This window comes from Artemia sp. Qi Xiang Cuo, chromosome 5, assembly GCF_049724085.1.
Source record: "Artemia sp. Qi Xiang Cuo chromosome 5, ASM4972408v1, whole genome shotgun sequence".
Classification (NCBI taxonomy): Eukaryota; Metazoa; Arthropoda; class Branchiopoda; order Anostraca; family Artemiidae; genus Artemia; species Artemia sp. Qi Xiang Cuo.
In genome coordinates, this window is record NC_142798.1 from 19,914,032 (window position 1) to 19,936,805 (window position 22,774).

Sequence of the window (22,774 nt, forward strand, 5' to 3'; positions counted from 1 at the left end):
TAAACCATGATGTTTTTTTCCATAGATCTCTGACATAATAAAAAAAATGCAGCAAAGTAGACACGATAATTTAGGGACAACATTTACTCAAACAAATAAACAATGAAAACATCATTATCACGTTCAGACCAGAAAAGAGATTTGACAAATCGATTTAAATCGACCAAAAAAACAAGGTTCATTTCGCTTTTCCTTGATTGGCAACAGCTTCCATAGCTTTACGCACGGTTTCTTCATCACCGAGAAATTGCATAGATTTAATCGGTTTCAGATTTTCGTCCAGTTCATAAACAAAAGGTATTCCAGTTGGCAGGTTCAGTCCCATAATGGCTTCTTCGGACATTTCTGAAAAAAAGAAGAATATAAATTCCTTTTTTTTGGAGTTTCGGTTACTACTGGGCCGAGTCGCTCATCGCTTACATTTCGTTACTACGAACTGTTTGATAAAAAAGCATCATTAGTAAATACGTTCCTCTCTCTAAAAGATCCATATAATCTTATCGAAATGGCAAAATCATTCCCGTTGTCAATTCTAAACACACTGTCAGTTAAAGCAAAAGACCTGAGATAACTATGGGTTCTACATAACGTTGTTTTAATCGACCGCCACGTGACTTTTATTTTTGGAAGGTGTAAGAGGGTTGTCAATAACGAAAGTATTAGAGCCTAACTATTGATAACATTCAAACAAAGAATTAGCTTTTTATGGTGATCCTAAATATGCATTTGCTTATTAGTAATTAGTGCAGTTATTAGTACACACGAAAGTTCGTATAATTACAGAAAACACAAGGAAAACAACTTAATCTAAGTCAGTGGTCCCAACCTTTTTCGTTCCGCGTACCCCTAACAAAGGCCCAAAAAGGTTGCGTACCCCTTTCTTGAGAATCGTTGTTTTATTTTTTTCTTATCTAAAAATTAGATTTTCAAAAACACAAGATTTATTGTCATATATGGCGGTGCACAAATGTGTAAAAGTACGTACAAAATCAATGAGAAACCTGAGGCTGCTTTTTAGCTAAAATATTATCAAATCTTGGCTCGATGTCAATAACGGCAATTATAAGGTCATTTTGTACACTCAGTCTGTTTCTGTGTTTGGTTTTGATCAATGATATTGCCCAAATGACACTTCACAAAGGTAAGTGGATCCAAATGGCAACAAAACAGACTCTGCGATTTCACTTAGTTCCTTGTATTCTGCTTTCACCTCTAACCAAAACTGGGAAACAGTTACATTTTGGAATTTCAGTTCTAAGGTGTGATCAGTGGCAAGTTTGATCAGATTCTCTGTAAATTTGTCACTAAGACCGGAGCTTGAGGCCACATCTCCACCAAATGGATTTTGGATCCAATCCTGGGTTCTATCTTGGGTTATAATCAATGGGAAATATGAAACAAGCTTATCTCGCAACTTTGTCAGATGCTCCCGAATACAATCACAGACTGTGTTGAGGTTAGCGATTTCACTATCGTCCGCAAACTTGTCAAGGGTCAGGAAGACACTAACGCTGTTTCTTTGAGCCTTTTTAAGCCAGAACTCCAATTTCTTGACAAAAGCACACATCTTCGAATTCAGGGAGAGTTTGTCTGTCCAGGAACCTTGCATTGAGAGATTCAAGTCATTCAGTTTGTCGAAAACATCTGCAAGATAGGCCAGACTGCAGACCCAGCCCTGGTTTTCAAAAAGTGAACACTTTTTGAAAACCAGTGAACCCTTTTTAGTCTGCATTTCTCAAAAATGCAGGCTTTTGCTCCAGAAGAAACATATGAACTTCTTGTCGGAGCTCGAAAAGTCGGTTTAATATCTTCGCACGATACAACCAGCAAACTTTTGTGTGCAGAAGTAAATATTGATGTTCCGAACCCATCTCTTGGCAGAGCGACTTGAACAGTCTTGAGTTCAGTGGTCGGGCTTTGATGAAGACTATAGCTCTTAAAGTATCCTCGAAGGTCTTGTGCAGACGTGCGTTCCTCCGTTTTGATGCAAGGGCTTGTCCGTGAATGATGTAATGCAACCACTTCACCCTTGGATTTTTCTCCTTATCCAGACCAAGAGCCCATTATTCTTCCCAGTTGGGGCGGCAGCCCCATCACTGCAAACTGATAGACACCAGTCCCACGAGATGCCCCTTTCTGCAAAAAATTTGTCAATCACCTTGATTAGTTCTTCTCGTGTTGTTCTTGACTGTAGGTTTTGACAAAACAGAATATTTTCTCTTATGTCAGAACAGTCTTGGTATCGGACAAAGATGATCTCCTGGGCTTCACCTGATACATCCGTGCTTTCGTCAAGCTGTAACGTAAACATCTTCGCCACCTTTATTTGCTCAACAACTTGCATGACAATATCGCTTGCAATGTCTTCTATCCTTCTTCAAACAGTATTGTTTGACACAGGTATAGACTGAAGGGTAGTTGCAGTTTTGGTACCAAACATTATTTCACTGACTTTCACCAGTGCTGGTAATATCAGACTTTGGGCAATGGTGTGCGGTTTTTTCTGTTTCGCAACTAAATAGGACACAGCATATGAAGCCCGGAGAGCTTTGGAAGAAAATGATACCACTTTTACAATTTCCAAACAGCTACTAGCGAATGCTTCTTGTTTATGCTTGAAAAACTCCATTGGCTTACCGACATGAGAAGGGTGCACATTACTGAGATGCCGGTTCATATGGGCAGGTTTCATCGAACTGTTGGCTAAGACTTGACCACAAAGACGCACTGTGCATTCACTGAATCAGACTTTGTCGCACTAAACCCGAGCCCTAGGTATTCTGACAAATATCGACGCACTTTGACCGAACATGATTCGTCATATTTCTTCTTCTTAGGTGCAGGTTCTGAGTTTGGGGTACCATCATTCGGCTTCTTGTCATTCCTGATCAGGAATCTATCCATGTTTATTTGCAACCACAATTCACCAACTTTGTGTTTTAACAGATGACAAGATACTGAAATCGCTGGGTTCAAATTTTCTGTGACTGAACTGATCGAGACCTTACGGCTATGGAGAAAAATTAGCGGGTTACTGAAAGCGAAAGTTTTAGAAAAGAGTATGAAATTACGTATAATGGGCTATCTGATTTTGGGGAAAATGTTGGAACTGAGTCAGAAAAAAGTTTTAAAGATGTAGACTAAATTAATTTTGGGACCTTCGCGTATCGCCTACGAGGGTTTAGCGCACCCCCTAGGGTAAGCGTACCACCGGTTGGGAACCACTGTACTAAGTATATTAGACAGGAGAAGCGAAAATTTTTCAGCGCTCTGAATATTAATTACGTTGTGCAATATAACCTTAATTCATATTAATTTTACACAATGCAAAATAAGCTATAAAACTTTCGATATGTCCATCCTTCAACACTAACAAAATAAAACATTCAGTGAAATAGAAGAAAGAAAACGCACACAAAAACTGAAAAGTAAAATAGATATATTAGCAAAAAGAAAAGACACGTAGATACATACAGGGTTGCAATTCTTCTAAGAAGAAAAAAATCTATGGTCGGTTTAGCGTAGCAAAGGAGCTTCAAAAATTAACGTTGAACAGACACAAACAGGTGAAAAGAATAGATGCTACCATTAACCGAGGATCGCTCTCTCACAGAAATACTGTACACCAGGGGGCACGTGCCAAGCGTCGCGGAGCTGCACAGCACATGTGACGTTCTGTTATGTACATCAGGTGGTGGGAAGTCAGCACACCCTTAACTTTAACGTAACTTGCGCAATATATAAGAAATTATGACGAAATCATGAAAGATTTTTAATTATCAGTTACCAAATCTAAGGATTTGATGTGAAAACTTAATATTAGAGTAAAGAAAAGTATTCTTAAGCGATTTTGGCCGATTTTTTGGTAGGTCTTGACTACATTATATGCAGAATATTTTTTTCATAATTTCGTAGTATCTGTTTAGATAGTTTCAATGTTTTTCTTCTTGAAACTTGAAAAATTTGGCTGTAATCGCATGGTTCGCTTGAAACAGGATCTCCTTCGAAAAATTTCTTTGTAGGATCAGTGGCGTCAATACGTGAAAATTTAGGGGGAAGAGCTAAAATGTAGTTTCAATATCTAGGGGAGGGAGGATATATTTGACTTTTTTAAAATGAAAATATACAAATATATACATAATTAATTGAAGTCAAATTCATCCTCTCACTTTTTTGAAAACTCCTTGTATTTGAGCTGGACCTGCCCAAATATTTAAGATTGTTTCTTTCCGTGGTTAACAACAACGTCAAGCACCCAAGTTACCATTAACACTAGGTCAAATTTTTTAATTTCTATTTTCAATCTGAAATTTCTCGTTTTTAAATTATGATCTTTATTTTGAGCATTTTTGTAAAATTTTTATAGGACCCATTCACCAAGGAAAAATTATATTATATACTGTACAAGTCAATTACTTATCACAGATACAGTGACAAAAAAAAAAAAGCGTTTACCTATCATAGAAAAATATAAATACAATAATTTTTCTTTTAGGGGCCGCACCAGGGATGGTTCCTGGCAACCCCCTAAATGTTCTATTTTTGTGATCTTTGTGGAACGAAAAGAAAGGTGAGCCACTGTCCCTTATAGCGCTTGGTGATACCATGGTTAGAGCCGTTGACCACCTCGTTTATCTAGGTCTTCCCATTGGTTCCTCGCTACGCCACACCCGATCCCTGCTCCTAGACCATCTCACACGACGTATATCTGTTTCTTATGCATCAATTGTATCAGCAAAACTTCAATTCAACCGCCTACTATTAGCTAGCCTTTTCAATGCCGTAGCCCTCCCTCACATTTTGTATATTGCTCCATTTTGGAAGTTCACTAGAATTGATTGTCTGAAAGTCCAGTCTATTTTTTTCGGTTTGCTAAGTATTTGCTTCGGTTGCCTCCTTGGCATCGAAATTCTCCTTTAATCACAAAATTCAAACTTACGGATCCTAATCTTCCAATCCATAAATTAATTGTCAAACATAACCGAAAATTGGATTCACAGAATGATTGGTACCATGTTTTAATTCAATAGTGTTTCGTTTGTTGTTTGTATGTGTCATTGGTTTCTTGTTCATCAGATTTTGTTTTGTTCTTCTTTTCTTTTTCCTTTACTTCGTCTTCTCATGTTTTGTGATTGTTTGGTTTTCAATAAATAATAATAATAATAATAAATGTTTATCCATTTCTTTTATTATACCTATAAGAAATAACAACCACTAAGTCAAAGAAAGAGCATGGGGCTTATGGAAAAAGTTAAGCAGCTCTCTGGAACCTCTTTCAAATAAGATCTAATTTTAACCTCATACAACTACTAGTCAGGATTGTTGTATGAAATTTGAATCTACCCCAATCCCTACCTGAGTGAGGGATAACACCCCCTAAAGGTTGAATAATCAGGGAGAACTTTCGACCTTATTAAATAATGCTTCAGAGATATTGCACATTTAGGTCATTTTATCCACTTCTTGTAATTTAAAATTTGCCTAGGTTAAATTTCTGTACTAACTTACTTAACAACTGGAATGCCTATAAGTTTTAACAGGAGGGGTTTCAAAACACCGTTTTATAAAAGACCAGCTTCTTTTTCCCTACAGTCTCCAATTATGTTGCATTGGGGGGAGGGAGGGGGTCGTCATTTTAGATCTTGGAATTGACTCCAGATGTCACGCGGAAGTCCCTTAAAAGTCAATATAAGATTTTCCAATACAAAAGCTGAACATTACAATGACATTTTCGTTACCAGTGCATCGTTCCTAAGACCCTGACTTGGCATAGTTGACAGTAGAGACCCTGTATACGTATGTATATTCTTTTTCTGGCTATATTCCTAATTTTTAAAAGCTTGGAGGAATTATTGGCACTGATCCCTGACCAAGGTAATTCAGTCGCCTATAAAAGGAAAGAGCTAAGTGGATGAAGACCCATAGTGGATCTTTATCCACTGTTCATCAACAACCTCTAACGATTTAGGGAAGACTAGCTATTATTGCCATGATCAATTATCAGTGCACCCAAGCTAATGGCCACCTAACATAATTTGATGCACTGCATATCAGATTTTATAGTGTGAATCACAGAAGAAGAAAAAGTTCCACGAAGATTTCATTAGTTTTACTTTCATGTAAAAAGATAAAATGTAGCACACCGCTACTGAAAAATTTATGACAGCACCAAACCCCTGTGCCACCACATTTTCATACGCTCCTCCATCCACATCTGTTCAAAGATACACTCTTTTGCGCTCCTATGGGGTTCCTACTTTCTTTAAATCTTCTCATGTAACCTCTTTACATCTTGTTTGAGGATGTTCTTATTTCTGCTTGGTCCCAACAGGATTACTAAGAAGTACAATTTTATGTAAACTCCGCCGCAATAATCAGCACAGCAATAGTGCTTATTGGAGTAACATTCGAATTTATACATACTTAAAATAAAATCCTAATGGAACCATAAAAAGTAACACTTACGGTCCAAGTGTTTGACAACACCTCTTAGGCTATTTCCGTGAGCAGCAATAAGGATTTGTTTTCCGTTTTTCAATTGAGGAACAATAACTTCGTTCCAATATGGCAGTGTCCTGAAATCAAGAGAAAAAAAACACACTATAATACAATACTTTGTGCATTCCATAGGACTTACATAATATCTATTCAGAGGTCAAAAAAAGTGAAACAGTTAAGACGTCCTTGGCCTACATCGATTACAGAGGGATGTCTATATACCAAAAATATCTACATTAAAACAATATTACGCCGCGATAGCCCAACCTTAGTTGTGACATTACAATTAAATCAGATACTTCCATAATCAGTCATAGACTTCAAATAAGCGACTTCGTAACCAATGAAATCATTAATTATGACTCTGGTTTTTATTCATAAATATATTCTGATTTGACTATTGATATTGATGGATTTGACTGACACGATATTGATTATGTTCTAATTGTCTGGTAAATGAGAAAATTGTATAGATTATTCCTCAAGTTTTGATTTCACTCAAATTCAAAGGAAATTAAAAATCATCCTACATACTCAATACGCAAGTGACAAAACCCCGAAATATTACGTACTGCGGCCTAGCAAAATTGTGCATACATGTACCTAAAATTTCAAAAGAGCTCTTTTCCTAGCAAAAACACTACTACCGTGATTTAGTCACCGCTTTCTGCCTTGCTCACTATAGTCAGCCCTTGCATATGAGTTATTCTCAGTCGACTTTTTGAGGTTTTTTTTCTGTGTTTTAAAGCTATTTCCATGGTTCCATATATGAACCTCCAAAATTATATCGCTTCTATCTTGAAAGTTTAGCTGTTTTTTAGTGCACAAAAAAGAAGATAAACAAAATAAATTTCATTCATTTTTGTTCTGCTGAATTCTCAAAACTGTATCATAATAGAGCAAAATGAAATTTTCAGATTCGTTCATAAAACGTCTCAGCCAATACAATAATAATGCCTGCTTTTCTATCTTGAGATTCAAAAAATTATGGTGTTCATACATTCTACAAAACAGTCGATAATATATTTAATTATTTTTAATACTACACTTATATTATTAACGCATTTTTGTTTTTTCAGCTCACTTTAAAGGAAAAATGAATGCCGTTAAATTAGGAACCCTTTAAAAGTCAAAGACATTACCTTTCAATGGTCAGTTTCAAAGATTCAAACTTTGGAAACTCTTCTTTACTAGGTCCATCCTTGTATCTTGGATCATCATTTATAATTTTGTAGAATTCGCTTGATTCTTCAAGTGGTGGCGGGGGAATGTCAAAACTGCGTCTCCATATTTGAACCTGTTTCTCACCATGAATTCTAGCAGTTTCGGCTTTGTTAAGACCAGTCAGGCCCCCATAGTGCCTTTCATTTAGTCGCCAAGTCTTTTCAATAGGGAGGTCAGGTTGCCCAATTTCCTCAAGAATCACCTTAACAGAGGAAGAAATATGTAACAGAAAATATTTGGCAAATTCAACTGTACTTTTAAGCACAGAAACCACTAGTTTTTATTTAACAAGGAAAAAAACTAAAAACTTGACACAAATAATTTCACATTTAATAAAACGATTTACTTGATAATAAAATGAAGAAAATGGAAAACATTTGGCTAAATCAATTGTACTTTTAAGTGCAGATACCACTAGTTTTTTTTTCTTTATAAGGAAAATAAACAATTCGATTACAGCTCATGGAAAAGGAGTTAAAAACTTGCAAACAGATAGAGAGGAAAGGAAAAGAATCTTCTAGCCAGTGAAGAAACCACAAGCCGAGTAATACAAACTGCTAAACCAGATGCCACCTCTAACACTACACAAGCTCAGGCCTGAGGATTCCTCGTACATAAAAAAGATTGAAATTATCGATTTAACATAGAATTTAAATTTCTTCTTATGCTGCTTATTTTATTTATTTATACATTCAGCGTTCAGCGAACTACTTCGTGCAACAAAATACAAAACAAATATATTACTAAAAACTGAAAAAAAAACAACAACAAAAGAAACAAAATAATTTAAGAAAATAGCACGAATGAAGCAAATTTTATAATTGAAAACCAATTAAAACCCTCAGTAATGATTACCTAGCAAAATGCTACAAAACCCTCAATTGATCTAAATAAAAGTGAATATCCATTAGATGGTAGTCTTTAAGCTATTACTACTACTACTAACATCAACTCACCGCAGCACCAAGACGTCTGAGGCAAACACAGCTACGTACGCTCCTCCTTCATCCCAATCTATTCAAAACCCTCCCTCTTTACACTCTCCAGCAAGTTCCCATTTCTCTTAAATCTTTCTTTAGGACATCCTCCCACCCCAACCGAGGACGACCGGCTTTTTGTTTAGGCCTAGACGATTGGCCGAAAAGGACAATCTGTCATCCTTCATCCGCAGAACTTGTCCTAGCCATCCCAATCTTTCTTCGCTTATAGCACTAGAAAGCGGGATTGAACCGCCTTTTTCGTACAGCTTACTGTTTGAAATACGGTCAGTCAATCGCATACCCAAAAAATCCGTATGCCAATTCTCTGGAAAACATGCAGCAAATCTTCCTCCGTTTTTCGGAGCGCCCATGCTTCAGAACCATATTTGACCACTGTCATCACTGTTGCTTAAATAATTTTAATCTTGGTTCGCAGTCTTATCTTCCTATTATTCCAAACTTTTTTCAACTGTGAAAAAAAAAAAAAAAAAAACGCCCAAGGCCTTGACTATTCTACTTTTAATATCTTCACTGCACCCACTAAAAAAAATACCTATGTAAGTGAAGCTGTCCACTTGATCGATCTATTCGTTGCTCAACGTCACCTTGTCATCTTCACTTATTCCTAGCCTTAGCAACTTAGTTTTCTCAAAGTTAATTTTCAAACCTATTGTAGCCGTCCTTCAACTCGCAAAACTTCTAAAAGTTCTTTCACTTTGCTCACACTTTAATCTAGGATGCTTAAATCATCAGCGTAATCTAAGTCCAAGGAAGTTTTCCTTCCCTATTTGATCTTCTGTGTTCTCCCATTACCTTACCGGTGCTCCTTACCGTCAACATGATCCGTATAAATGGAGTTAGAGCACAGCCGTGCTTAACTCCTGATTTAATACGAAACCAGCAACTAACCTCATTTCCTACCTTAACCGCAGCAGCGTTATTTTCGTACATAACACTAATCACTTTAATGTGTTTGTCTGGTATACCATATAAGGATAAGATCTTCGCTAAAGCCCTTCTATAAGCTAAATGAAACGCTTGCTCATAATCTATAAAACTAAGGAGTAAAGTTCTTTGATGCCTCAAGTATTTTTCAGTTATTGTTCTTAAGAGTGAAAATTTGTTTGAAACACTCTCTGCCCCTCCTAAAACCCAACTGTTCGTTCCTTGGAAGTTTATCAATAGCATCTCTAAGTCTAGAAGTATCATCATACTAAGTAATTTGCTTCCTGCAGAAACTAAGCTAATGCCTCTATAACTACCACACTCACTCTTATCACCTTTCTTATACAGGGGTTTCATTAAAGTTCTCTTAAAAATCGCTAGGTACTTCCTTTTTTCAAAAAATCATATTCATAATCTTCAATAGCTTATTTCTAGCCTCATAACCATCATATTTAAAAAACTCATTTACCACACTATCAGCATCTAATGCCTTATTGCTTCTTAATTCTTTTAGTACTGTCATTAATTCTTTATCACAAAATAAATCTTCCTTCACATCCAAGGTGTCACAAACTTTTTTATTCTCCTCTATATCTTTCCCTGTAACTCTTTCTAATCCCTAATTGGGGCCCAGTTCTTATCTTTACCTGGGACAAGTCCAGATTGACTATTCCCTCTCAATTTATTAATATGCCAGTACAATATTTTAATGCTATAAGTTCATATTTTAATACCTTCCCCACTTTCTTTACATTCCTCTTATTTTAATATGATCTATCACTTAAATAGTTCTAGCACAAGCCTAGAAGGTGTCTTTCCTAAGACACCATCAGCGCCTTCAAAAATTGCTTTCCTACTATTTTTCCATTCATCTTTTAAACTGTACAATGTTATACTCTCGAGTTTAGTATTCAACTGTTCCTGGAAAGTTTCTCTCAGATTCTAATCCTAGAGTCAACCAACGTCATACCCAGAACGTAGTACGATAGTTATGTTTTAACCTTTCGACATTCTAAGACGCAATTTTCATATTCTTTAAACCATTGGAATTATTTTGGCCTCAGGAAAAGTAATGGTCCAAGAACCAGTGCAGGACGGATACTAACACATCTTCTCAAGTCCACACAGATGTGCTTAAGCCGGCTTAGAGCGGGACAGCAAAAAGTCCCCGAGAGCTCCAGTTGAATGGAGGCTTTGTACAATCCTGGGTCCATCTTGGCCACAACATGATATTCAGAACTTGGCGATGCTCTTCTATAAACAAGAGTCGAAATCCTTCACAGACAATCTCCCCGAAAACGCCCACCAAAACACACCAAACCCAGAATAATTATCCATTAATCAGAATCCAGTGCAAAAATTTTATGCTTAAAGTTGTGTTTGTGATAGTTTACCCTCATCCTTCTGATGGTCCCATATAGCCAATAGCCCTAGGTTGTATACAAATCTAACATAAAGTAAAAATGACATTATTACATTCCTTATTTCATGCTCATTTTTAACACAACAGCTATTACCATGACAATACACCCCCCCCCCCAGATGGAAACACATAGCCCTAATAAAATATATTCGCTTGATATTCTTTCTATTGTTTTAACCGTTGTAAAAACCGGTTACCCTATGCAGATTCCGTATGTAGTGCTATACATTTAATGGAAAAGATCCATTTCTTCTTGGTCTGCCCATCCTAAAACAGTGGACAAAAAGAAACTACCAGGTAGCCACGTAGACTAGAAGAGAATTTCAGGACCCAGTATCTTCTAAAATCTAACGAGTTCCCTGTAGTTGCCGTATAATTCCTCTGTTCTGACGATTTCAGATCTCAAGGATATAAATGTATCTGGACACACATGTACACACATGTGTGTACATGTGTGTATGCCTTGGCATGTATCTGTGCCAAGGGAATAGCATTTCTGCGAAAATTCTAGAAGGGTGTTCCAAATATTAAATACAAACAATTACGGGATTTAAAAGAAACTTAAAAGCGGATGCGCACAAAATAAGCAGCTCGGCAAAATAACAAGACCAGAAAATAGCATATCAGCGTTCGGCGGTATGACCAATTGCAGATTGTGTATTGAATCCATAAGCACAAGTTTTATTATTAATTCAACACAAGAATGACGAAAATGACAGGATCTATTCATGATTTGTCTTTTATCTTAGATTATCAAAGATGTATAAACTTGAGAAAACAACAATATAATTTTAATTCTGTTAAAAAAACTAGAGTATTTTTTTCCATCCAAATCTCCGGATACCCCGTAAATAATAGTTTCATCAAAAAGAAGAGACAGTTCTCTGTTTTAAAGGAAGATTTTGAAAAAGCTATCTGCAAATATTACACAAATTAACATTCAAACAATGTACACTGGGATGATATTACATCACATGCAAATGGACGATTGTATATTCTTGCCTAACATTGCACAAAAGGTCAAAGTTAAAAGAAAGAAAGAAGAAATCCATAAAAACCAGTTTTGGGTGAATAGATTACATCATTTGTACAAACAAGGCCTACTTCTGGAGTTGTCAAGTTGTCTAAAACGTGAAATAGAAAACAAAACCTACAAGCTTGTGCCTGTGAATAATCATATGTGCTGCACTGCAAACGTGGCCCATTAGTCTCAGGACGAAAGGTCAAGTTTTCACTTTTCATATACTTTCACAAAAAAAATTCTACATGTACAAGATCAAATCTTAATACTTTAAGGTTAATGTCCCTAAATCCAATACCATGTTAATTTCCCTATGTTATGCAGCGTTAACGTTTTGAGATAAACTGTACCAGCTTTCCGACGAAAATTGTAATACAAGAAATTAATTTGAATCATCTGAACATTATGTTAAAAATTTGCCACTCGCATCACTTTATAACGCTCGCCGACAATTATGTGTTCAATTACCTTCGCTGAGAACTAGGGAAGAATTATTTGGCAAGCGCAAGAAATACAAACCCAAGTCAGTAGCGACTCCCAAGATCTATCAAAGAATACCTCTTTTATATTAATAAAAAAAAATGAAGATTTCGCTAATAATTGCTTACTCCCTTCTTTGGCGTGTTTGCATAAGAAAATAGATTGGCATAGCATTCCTTAATCAGCACATATGAAGAAAGAGTTCAAGCTTATGGCCCCCAAAAGTGTTGAGATTTCTGCCATTTTCTCTCCGACATCTATAATTTTCCGTATAATTGCCCATTTTATAAAGCTGTACCTCACTCCTAAATATATGCCCCCCTCAAGGCTAAAATTTGAAGAACTTGCATTGTGGTGGTTTTGGAAATTCTTGATTAAGATACATCCTGAGAACCGATTTGGTAATTGATTGAAATCAATTCACTAAGCCTGGCACCTATAAGGGACGCCCCTAGAATCTAGGATAATTCCCCCTAGAATCTGAAAGATGCATATTTTGTTTCAAAACCGTTGTTTGCTATTTTCATTCTAAAAAAAGGAGAAAAAATGAAAAATAACCCCTCTAGATTTTGAAAAATAATTTTTTTCTTCATAAACAATTGCTAGCCAATATTTTTGTGAATTGGTGCCCTAAGCTATGCAAAGGAAAAACAAATTTAGTTTAAGAAAAATCTAGTCCAAACTAATATATGTTGAATACTATTCATGTTCTAAATGTTCAACTGATATGTTCTATAACAAGGAGACTAATTAATTAAGCAGTGCTGCTTTATGCAAATCGCCACATACAAATTTGATTAGCCCAGCTTCCTTTCCTGTCATTTTGTATGTGTGCTTAGAAACTTTTTAAAAGTATTTAATCATTGCTGGCAGTAATTATATGGTAAGACGATGACAAACGAATTCACAAGAATTGTTTAATTTGCTCATCCAACCAATCACCTAGGACAAAATAGTACATCCAACCCGATAGTCCGGAAATCATTTCCAAAATAGAGCAAAATCAGCATTAATAAGTGTGAGTCATTGTCCCAAAACCAAGCCATAGCTAAACACATAAACACATCAATTACTATTTCTTGAATAAAATTATTGAGGGGTCATCGTCAAACATTAAATAACTAAATGAGGCGGTAAATGATTGAATATTTAGGATCGACTATGACTGTACCCTAAAGACATCCGTTGATTTTGAATTGAAGTTATCAAGTATTTTGCAGTAGGTTGCATAGGTTGCATCAAGACATGGCTAATTGTAGACATATAGAATCTATTTGCTTAGTCAGGAAGGACGGGGTACATAGACAGGCAGTAGGGCTCATGGTGAATAAGGAAACTGCTATGTCTTGTTTAGGTTTGGAAGGTATTAATAATAGAATGATTGTCGTTCCATTTGCCTAGGACAAATGAGATTGTCTGTGCAGAATTTCGAAGCTTGTTAATAGAAGAGCAACACCAAGTGTGGAAAACCACGTTGCAAACAAGATGGGCCCAGGATTGCACAAAGCCTCGCTTTAAAAGAAAGTCCCAGGGATTTCTTGCTGTCCGGGTCTAAGCCGGCTTAAGTCCTTCGTGTAGACTTGAGAAGATATGTTAACTCTCGTCCTGCACTGTTTCTGGGACCACTGCTTTTCCTGAGGCCATAATAATTTCAATGATTTAAAGAATATGAAAGTTAAAACTTGGAATGTTACAACGTTAAAAAAATAAATATCGATTTAACATTTTGACTGATGAATTCAGACCCTTCGAACTGGACTTATTAGGAGTTTCAGAAACTCATATCCCAGGGGTAGGACACATGAAATTAGGTGATATAGAATCTATTTGCTTAGTCAGGAAGGATGGGGTACATAGGCAGGGAGTAGGGCTCATGGTGAATAAGGAAACTGCTATGTCTTGTTTAGGTTTGGAAGGTATTAATAATAGAATGATTGTCGTTCATTATAAACAACAGTTACTGAAGTATTCATATTCCATTTGACAATGACTTTATTGATTTCAATAGTTTTATAAGAGCCCTTGAGGGGAAAGGAAATGGTAACACAAAAGACGTATCTAGGAACTTCTTTTCGGTAGTTTGCATGGTTCGCAAGACTAATAGCCTAGGGCAAATAGGGGTAAAAACAAGTAAAAAATAAGCCAGACCATGTTTTGCCCCAAATCCAGCACTACTTTTAAATGTACTTACTCTAATGTATTGGTTGGACAGAAAAGTCAATTATTTACTTCTGTTCCAGCAAGGCGTTTAGCATTGGTAAAACAATTTATTTTGAAGCTTTGACTTTGCCCACAAAAATTTCCAGACCCCAAATCCTAAACAAACCATAAACTAAACCAAACCTAGTTCTTTAAAGTTCGTGAATCTGGAAACTAGAAGGTTCTCTAAGTTTTTGAAATGAATATGCACAGGCAGTGCTCGTCAGTTCAGACAGAGGATTCAACGATACATATATTCATTGGTATGTTTATTCCCTAGCTATCTCATAATGATCCTACAATACAAATTAACCCTACTTTCTTTATAAAAGTTGCTGACAATAATTTGTCCTCAATATTTAAAAGATATACAACAACTGTAGACAGAACGTTGCTAACTTCAGGCTAGTCAGGACCCGGAAAGGCCAGCAGATAATGGGCAAAGGAGGATATAAATAAATTACCGACAACTCTTTATTCCTTACTCTGTAATAACAGCTAATACACTGTACTTTCAGTTATAACGGCATAGCTAAGTTCATTGCAAAATTTCCACTGTAAGGTGACAAGGTCAAACCACATGTTTCGGAAATCGCGAAAACTCTGCTTCAAGTAATTCAGTATTTTAACCATACAGTTTGGCCAGTACAGTGATAGCAAATGATACTTTTTTTTGTACATAGATTGCAACTTGGTTTTAAAGCTTGAAAAGTACCAGATTCTAATGAAGTATGAATTGCCAAAGAAAATAATTTCTTTGAAAAGAAAAAAAGCAGTTAACACCAAAAAAAAAGCAAGATCAAAATAGTCAAGTTTTAAGCCACAAGCCAGCTGCAAACTTTCTCACACCAGTCACAATAAAAATAAACCAGTTTGGTGTAAAAAATCCAATGTGACAACACTGTCAGAAACCAAAAATTTAATCTTAGTTATTTCTGACCCCCCCCCCAGCCTCGGGCACGTTTCCAGCCACAGGGTGAAAGGTGTGGTTATGGAAATAAAAAAAATAATAAGATAAATAGATATAATTACCGTTTTGGATTAGAAAGCTGAAATTCTGGAATAAAAAAGAGCTAGAATTTCAAGCTAATTTCGACTTTCTTGCTCTTATCAAAGCCTTATAAGAGTTGAAAATAACACCAACAATAATAATAAAACATTATAGAGGAATAAACTTAAATCTACAATTTTCAGACTGCCGAATTTTTTAAGAATCTGTCTTGAATTTATAGTAGTTTCAAATTCGTCATTTTTTTAAGTTCCACGCCTTTGAAAAAAGTTACTAAGTTTCACTTCGATTTTTTCCCCTTCCCAGGACGGGGGGGGGATAAGAAAAACCAGATTAGTAGAATTTTTTTTATCATTTTTCAAAGATCACTTGTGCAAAAATTCATTTTACTGACAAGTTGAGTTAGAGTAAGATCTGTTTTCATAGCACACAAAGATTAACGTTAATTATTTGGAACACTTTACAAAGCTGGCTCAAAGGTACCACTCATTTACTATGCTCAAAAGTATTGAAAAAAAATTATATTTATGTGTAATTTCTTTTCTTTAGTCATCATACCTTTATAGTGTAATCAAAATGACTTCCTTTTATTTTTTGTCACCCACTGTGTTTCCCAGTCATGGAAGCTTATGTGGGTTTGTGGTGCAGTTTTATCTGCTTAATAACAGACTATATTGAAGTATACTTGAAAACCCGGTAATAAATACAGAGAATATTATGTCTTGTTTTGCCACAAAAAAGCATATGTGAAACACTTTTTTTTTATTATCCATTAGGGAAACAGAAGTGATAGCCACAACCTTAAGTCAGTACAACCCTAGATCAGTCTGATTTATCTCACCAGACTGATGAGATAAATCAGATTTATCTCATCTCATCTTAGCCTTCATTATAATCAGTACTGCCATTGCACACACAATCTAACACGCAAAGTTGAGCAGTGTTTCCTTAGGCAAAGCAAGGTTATATTTTTATCAGGTATAGTTACAAGAACAAAATTTTGGGAAAAGGCCAACTAGATGCATTAGAGAACCTCTTAAAATATCTTGGATTAATAGACCAGAAGTGTAATTTGCTATGGGGTAGGGATGGCAACTGTCCCTTCCAGACGCAATTATGCCCCACCTCTAGACCTCAGCTTGCCCTCCCAGCTGAAATTGGTTTCTGCAAAAAATCTTGTCAAAATTAAGATAAGCCTGCATAATTCAAGCATCCAGAAAAACAAGTCAGTTTTATTTAGTATATCTTTGCATCTATGGTAATACATGACTCATTTTTCAGTTTTCACTGTCATTTTCAATTAATTTGGTAAAATTGGCTCCAACTTTGCCCTCCTCCTCCAGGTTTTTGATGAAATTACGCCACTGCAGTACACTAAAAAATGGAGAACAGTCACACAATCACTGCATAAATTGTGAAAATATAACATCCAAAAACAAAAGGTTCACTCATTCAAATCATTATAACAACCTGAATGGGGGAATGGTCAACAAATTTGAACCTATAAAATAATCAACAGTTATTTTAGCATAAATCATATGAGTTACCAGAATTACTTAGAAAAGTCTCAGTACCCTCAGCTATATCTGAAAGATGTCAGGTCCTTAAAAACATGTGCTAAAAAGATTAAGTACATTTGTCACTACCCTGAGAAAATCCCCAAAAACAACATATTTTAGGTGATGCTAAACTTTGTAGTTGAGGTAATTGTTTAAAATATAGTAAGACAAATTATTGTTCTCGTTTAAGGTTTCCATCTAAAGTGCCAGTAAAGAAGTTATGAAACCTTTATTCATTTGAATGAAAATGAAACCAACTAATTACAGTTCATTTTACCAAGGCAGGGTAAAAAAAAATCTGGGCATTGTGTAGGAATCCAGAAAATCTTTTTTTACTGAAGACACACTTTGCCCAACTTTACAATACTTTGCCCCATATATTCCCCAATATTTTACCCATATTAATTAAATTTTTAAAGTGGAAAATCAGAATTTTTAGTTTTTATTTGTCATAAAAGAAAAGTTTATTTTAAAATTCAGAAAGCACACGTTCATCTGCAGTAATTAGGGTGTTTTTACAACATGAGACTTAAAAAAGGACAGATGGTTTCCGCCCCCTCCCTCTCACAAGTGTACCCTTATTCAAAGAGAAGAAAAATAGAAGATAATTTGCAGAAGTTTCTTACTTTCAAGGTATGTTGGGCTCTAGTCAGAACTGATGTATGAGCAACATCAAACTTGTAGCCATTTTGCTTCAATGCCTTGCCAGCTGCATGGGCCTCCTCAATACCTAAATCAGTGGATTAAAATATAAGATCTTCTTGAAATCATTTGCATTTCAATTTTATATGTGGTTGAACAACAATTATTCAGACTTGGAAAAATACTTCTGCTGTTTAAAAATCATTCTAACCCTTTTCCAAAATTATTTTCTTCCATTCCAAGAGTTGATATAAAATGAACTATTCTTTTCTAACACTCATACAAACTAGAAATAATTTAAGAGGGGCAGCATTCAAGGTCTCAATATGGGAATGCAAGGGGAAGACCCTCTTCCCCAAAAAATTAAGAACATAAACCACAAAGCTTGTAATACTTTCAAAATATAATGCATATCTATTGGAAAGATTTTTTTATTCCATACATCTCCCAAAAAACACTACACCAGGATACTTGTTCTTCTTGAAATAAATTTATTCAGCACCCCAGAGTCATTTCAAGAGGAGAAATTTCAGATCCCAAAGAAAACAGGCTTCAACTACAGATAAGCTTTATAAGTTTATCCAGTTGGCCCTACATAGTCTTTTTTAATATTTTGGAGTTGTAATTAAAACAGTTTTTACAATTCCTGATGTAAGAGTAATTTGCAAAATTATTTTCACCTATTGATTGAGCTATGCAGGGACTCTGTACAATCCTTTGTTGTTAAGCAACACAAACAAACACACACACACACATATAACCATAGACAGATATACATATATATATATATATATATATATATATATATATATATATATATATATATATATATATATATATATATATATATATATTACCTTAAATTGCACTTGCTAGCAATAGGACGAATCCTGTGTCGGCCAGCTTCAGTGATGATAGTTAATCATCATCTGTGGCATCCCAAATGGTGCACCACGGTTTGTTGAGCCACTCCCTATCCACTCATGACTTGAACGTATCCACGCTGGTAGAGGTTACTGTTTTTTCACTAAGGGAGTTTCACAAGCTGACAACTCTATTTGAGAAGAACTTGCTCCTTAGTCTGGTGTTGGCTTGTTTCTGGAAAAGCTTTTGAGAATGACCACGAGTTCTATTTGAATTGTCCGGTTGGAAAAGGCCAGGAATGGTATCCTCAGCATTTAGAAGCTTGTATGCTGTTATCACATTGCCTTGTTTGCAACGATATGTTAGAGATGGTATTCTAAGCTTACAGAGACCAGATGGATAAGGGACATCATAGTGGTCTCTAAAACATTTCATCTGGACTGATTATGGACATCATAGTGGTCTCTAATACATTTCATCTGGCCCTCCTCTGGACTGATTCTAGAGCTGCTTGGTCTGTCTTATTGATTGGGCATGCGATACACATTCCAAACTCTAGCCTTGGTTGAACTAGACTCTTGTATAGCTTGGTCGTAACAGTTGGAGATCTGCTAGTGAACGTTCTTTTGATTAAGCCAAGAGTCTGATTAGCCTTCACAATAGTCGCTTGTGCATGAATATGAAATTTCAATTTGTCGTCTACCAGGACACCAAGATCTCTCTCCACGTGGCTGCTGGAAATGGCATTTTGGGACCCATCCCTACAATCCATATGGTACTGAGTGTGTGGGTTTTTCTTCCCAAGGTGGAGAGTCTTGCATTTTGATGCATTGAATTCAAGCCTCCAAATATTAGTCCAGTGAGTGAATGTATTGAGGTCCAGTTGGATCAACTTAATATTCTCTGCTGTGTCTGCACGACCAATAAGTTTTGAGTTATCAGCATAGAGGCTTACTTTGTTGTTTAGGATTTTTGCCATGTCATTTATATATATATTAAATAAAGTCGGAAATTAAATATATTAAATATATACACATATATGTGTATATAAAGCTCTCAGGAAGGCAGTCTCAATGATCTCCTGGAAAGATATTTTCAACAACCTATATCTACACCTCTCTCCAGAGGTCACTAACTTTTGATGACCTTCAACATCTTTGTGTTATAAAAGTGATTCTTGCAAAATAGATCTTCTGCAAAATAATGCACAAGAAGAATATTTCAAGTCTTATACTTTTCCTTAATTCAATTTAACAGAACTTTAATGATCTGCAAGTCTATTTATTAAATTTGGGGTGGAAACACTTGATGTACTTAACATTCTATCAAAATTGCAGGAATTGGATTTTCAAAAGACTAAAACCAATAAGAACAATATGAAAACTTACAAGTAAGGCATGACTTTTTTTGCTGGAATTTAGATAAGTATAGACTTGTTGGCTAGGCAATACTTTCTCAGGATACATTTTGGTACTATCCCATTATCCAGGCCTCTCTAAAAAGTCAAGTTTGGTTAATGCTAATGAAATAAAATAGGATGAATATATAATAGTTTAAACACAAATTTAGCCTATATATTTGCAGATTAGGGGGGTGTTGGGTAAGGGATTGCATATATTAAATATGTAAACTAACCTAACCAAACCTAACCTAGGTACCTTCCCCCCCTAAAACCCAAAAACCACAGCTCAATATTATATACACAATGAAAACCTTGCTATCATTGCCTGCTCTATAACAGTTAAGACATCAAAAACAGGTTTTATCATTGCCTAGTCTATAGTGATTAACCTGAAAGGCCCAGATAATGGGATAGTACCTACATTTTTAGCCCAGGATTTATTCTCAAGTTTTACTCACCTAACTCATCTACTTTCCAAGACAGCAAGAAACTTCTAAACTGGAACTTTACTTATATTTCAGGTTCTAAATTCATTCCTAAGAGTTCTACTCTGCTCAGCTATTTCCAATATAGCAAAATCCTAAGTAAATTTTTGGATCAACCCACTAATAAGATAGCTTAGAAATGGATATAACATTAGTCAGAATGCTACTGTTGCATTAGCTGGTACCCACACAAAAAGTCAAGTTTGGTTAATGAAATAAAACAAAATATGATAAAAATATAATAGTTTAGAAACAAATTTGGTCTATATATTTGCACATTAGGGGGGTGGGGGTCAGGGGTGGATCCAGGATTTTTTAGGGGGGGGGGGGCAAAATAGGTTGATCTAACAAACTTGTGTTAGGAGCAAGTTTAATTATACAAATTTGTGTTAATTATCCTAAGTGAATTACACAACTTTAGACTATATTAGGAGAGAGGGGGGGCGTGCCCCCTAGCCTCCCCTCTGGATCTGCCTCTGGTGGGGGTAAAGGTTAAACTTACCTCTAATTTGCATCAGAAGTAAACTTTACCCTCACCCCCCTAATATGCAAATATATATCCTGAATTGGTAAGGGGTGGGGGTAAAATTCATTTCCAACTAAAATGATTGTTATATTTGGAAACAGCATAAAAAAAGGCATCAAGTAGGACTAGTATATTTACTTTACATTTCCTAAATTTTGGAAATAAACTATTTATATGTCTTAAAATTCTGCTCAAATAACTGAAATTGTATTTTCACAGCTAAAACCAGAGAAAAAGAAACTGATAACTGAAAATTAAGGTAAAATGTTGTTTTGTCAAAATTTCAATGGGTATAGACCTGTCATGTAGGCAAATTTCAGGACCCTTTAGAGGGAGAAGGAGTGGAGGTATGTATTTCAAAATACCTTCCCGGGACACACTTTAGCCTGTAGACCCATCCCTGGAAGTCTCATTTTCCTAACCTAACCCCTTCCCAAGATAGCCAAAAGTAGCTAAAGTAGAATTTTACCAAGGCATCGAGTGGTATATTCACTTTATTTGTAAATTAAGAATATGAACTGCCAAAAATTTACCCAAAATATTACTTAAACTTGGAGAATAAAGTGACCTAAGGAGAATGCAATGCACACATCAGCTACAACTCAGGGTAGCCTAGGCTATATATTTGCAAATTGGCCTAGGCTATACATTTTTTACATAAATGAATGTTATATTTGGATTCAGGATGGAATTCTGACTCTAAAGATTGCTGTTTTTATTTAGCTATCTCATCAGTGACTTAATCCAAAAATTTACTGAAGCCTCTCAACTTAAGATCTAGGCTACTAACCTAAACCAGAGCACAAAAAGCCATCAAATGATGTATACAATATCTTCCTAGATAATTTATTTGAATGTGTGTATATTTATCACTATCAGCCCCTTAAAATCGGGGTTTTACTATATGATAGGCTACTACTACTTTAGCCTTTGCTGAGAAATGATTAAATTGATCTTTTCTTTTAAAGGCTAAGAATAGGCTAATCCTAGGCCAAATACGCACCTGAAGCTTAAAAGATATTCTTTTTTCAAAAACAGACATAGGCTAGTCTACCTTTAGCCAGGGTACCTTAGCCTACTCACCCTTTTCACTTAGGTCAGCATCAAACCAGCCACAAAATCTGTTTTCTTGGTTCCACGCACTTTCACCATGCCTGACCATAACAATTTTGTATACCATGTTTCTAGCTATCAAATTTACCAATGATCACTAATAGCCTAGCCCAAGAAGAGATAAGTTTTTATTCTGTATCTGCAGGAGTCAAGTAAAGTTTAGAGAATAAATTTGAAGGTTGAAAAGGACAAAATATATTTATTTATCATAAGATGGCAGTAATGAAAAAATAGATGCCAGAGTCTATTACAGAGGATGGATACTGCAAAATAATACTGGAGATGTTTCCCATCTTGATTATCCCCAAAGATTCTCGTGAGCCACAAGTAGCTCCAAACCTACGGAAAAAAAGAGAAAAAACAAGCAAGCCACTTGAAGAGATGAAAGTTTTATCGACTTTAAA

General features: G+C 35.6%; 1 protein-coding gene across 1 annotated transcript; it reads right to left on the reverse strand.

Moving 5' to 3' along the window:
• Positions 1–69: 69 nt before the first annotated feature.
• Pglym78 (phosphoglyceromutase 78) lies at positions 70–22,545 on the reverse strand. The gene is made up of 5 exons (XM_089089404.1): positions 22,341–22,545; positions 17,965–18,068; positions 7,641–7,924; positions 6,466–6,575; positions 70–345 (listed from the first exon to the last, which is right to left on the reverse strand). Exons 1-5 carry the CDS (start codon positions 22,435–22,437, stop codon positions 179–181), a joined length of 762 nt encoding a protein of 253 aa, XP_088945530.1. The 5' UTR covers positions 22,438–22,545; the 3' UTR covers positions 70–178.
• Positions 22,546–22,774: the final 229 nt, after the last annotated feature.

Excerpts from the sequence above, each read along its gene's own strand:
- Pglym78 (XM_089089404.1), bottom strand. The coding sequence starts at position 22,437 with ATGGTATACAAAATTGTTATGGTCAGGCATGGTGAAAGTGCGTGGAAC. Across the intron at positions 18,069-22,340 it reads TGCTGACCTAAGTGAAAAGG|GTATTGAGGAGGCCCATGCA; the intron begins GTGAGTAGGCTA and ends CCACTGATTTAG. Across the intron at positions 6,576-7,640 it reads TTGAAACTGACCATTGAAAG|GACACTGCCATATTGGAACG; the intron begins GTAATGTCTTTG and ends TCTTGATTTCAG.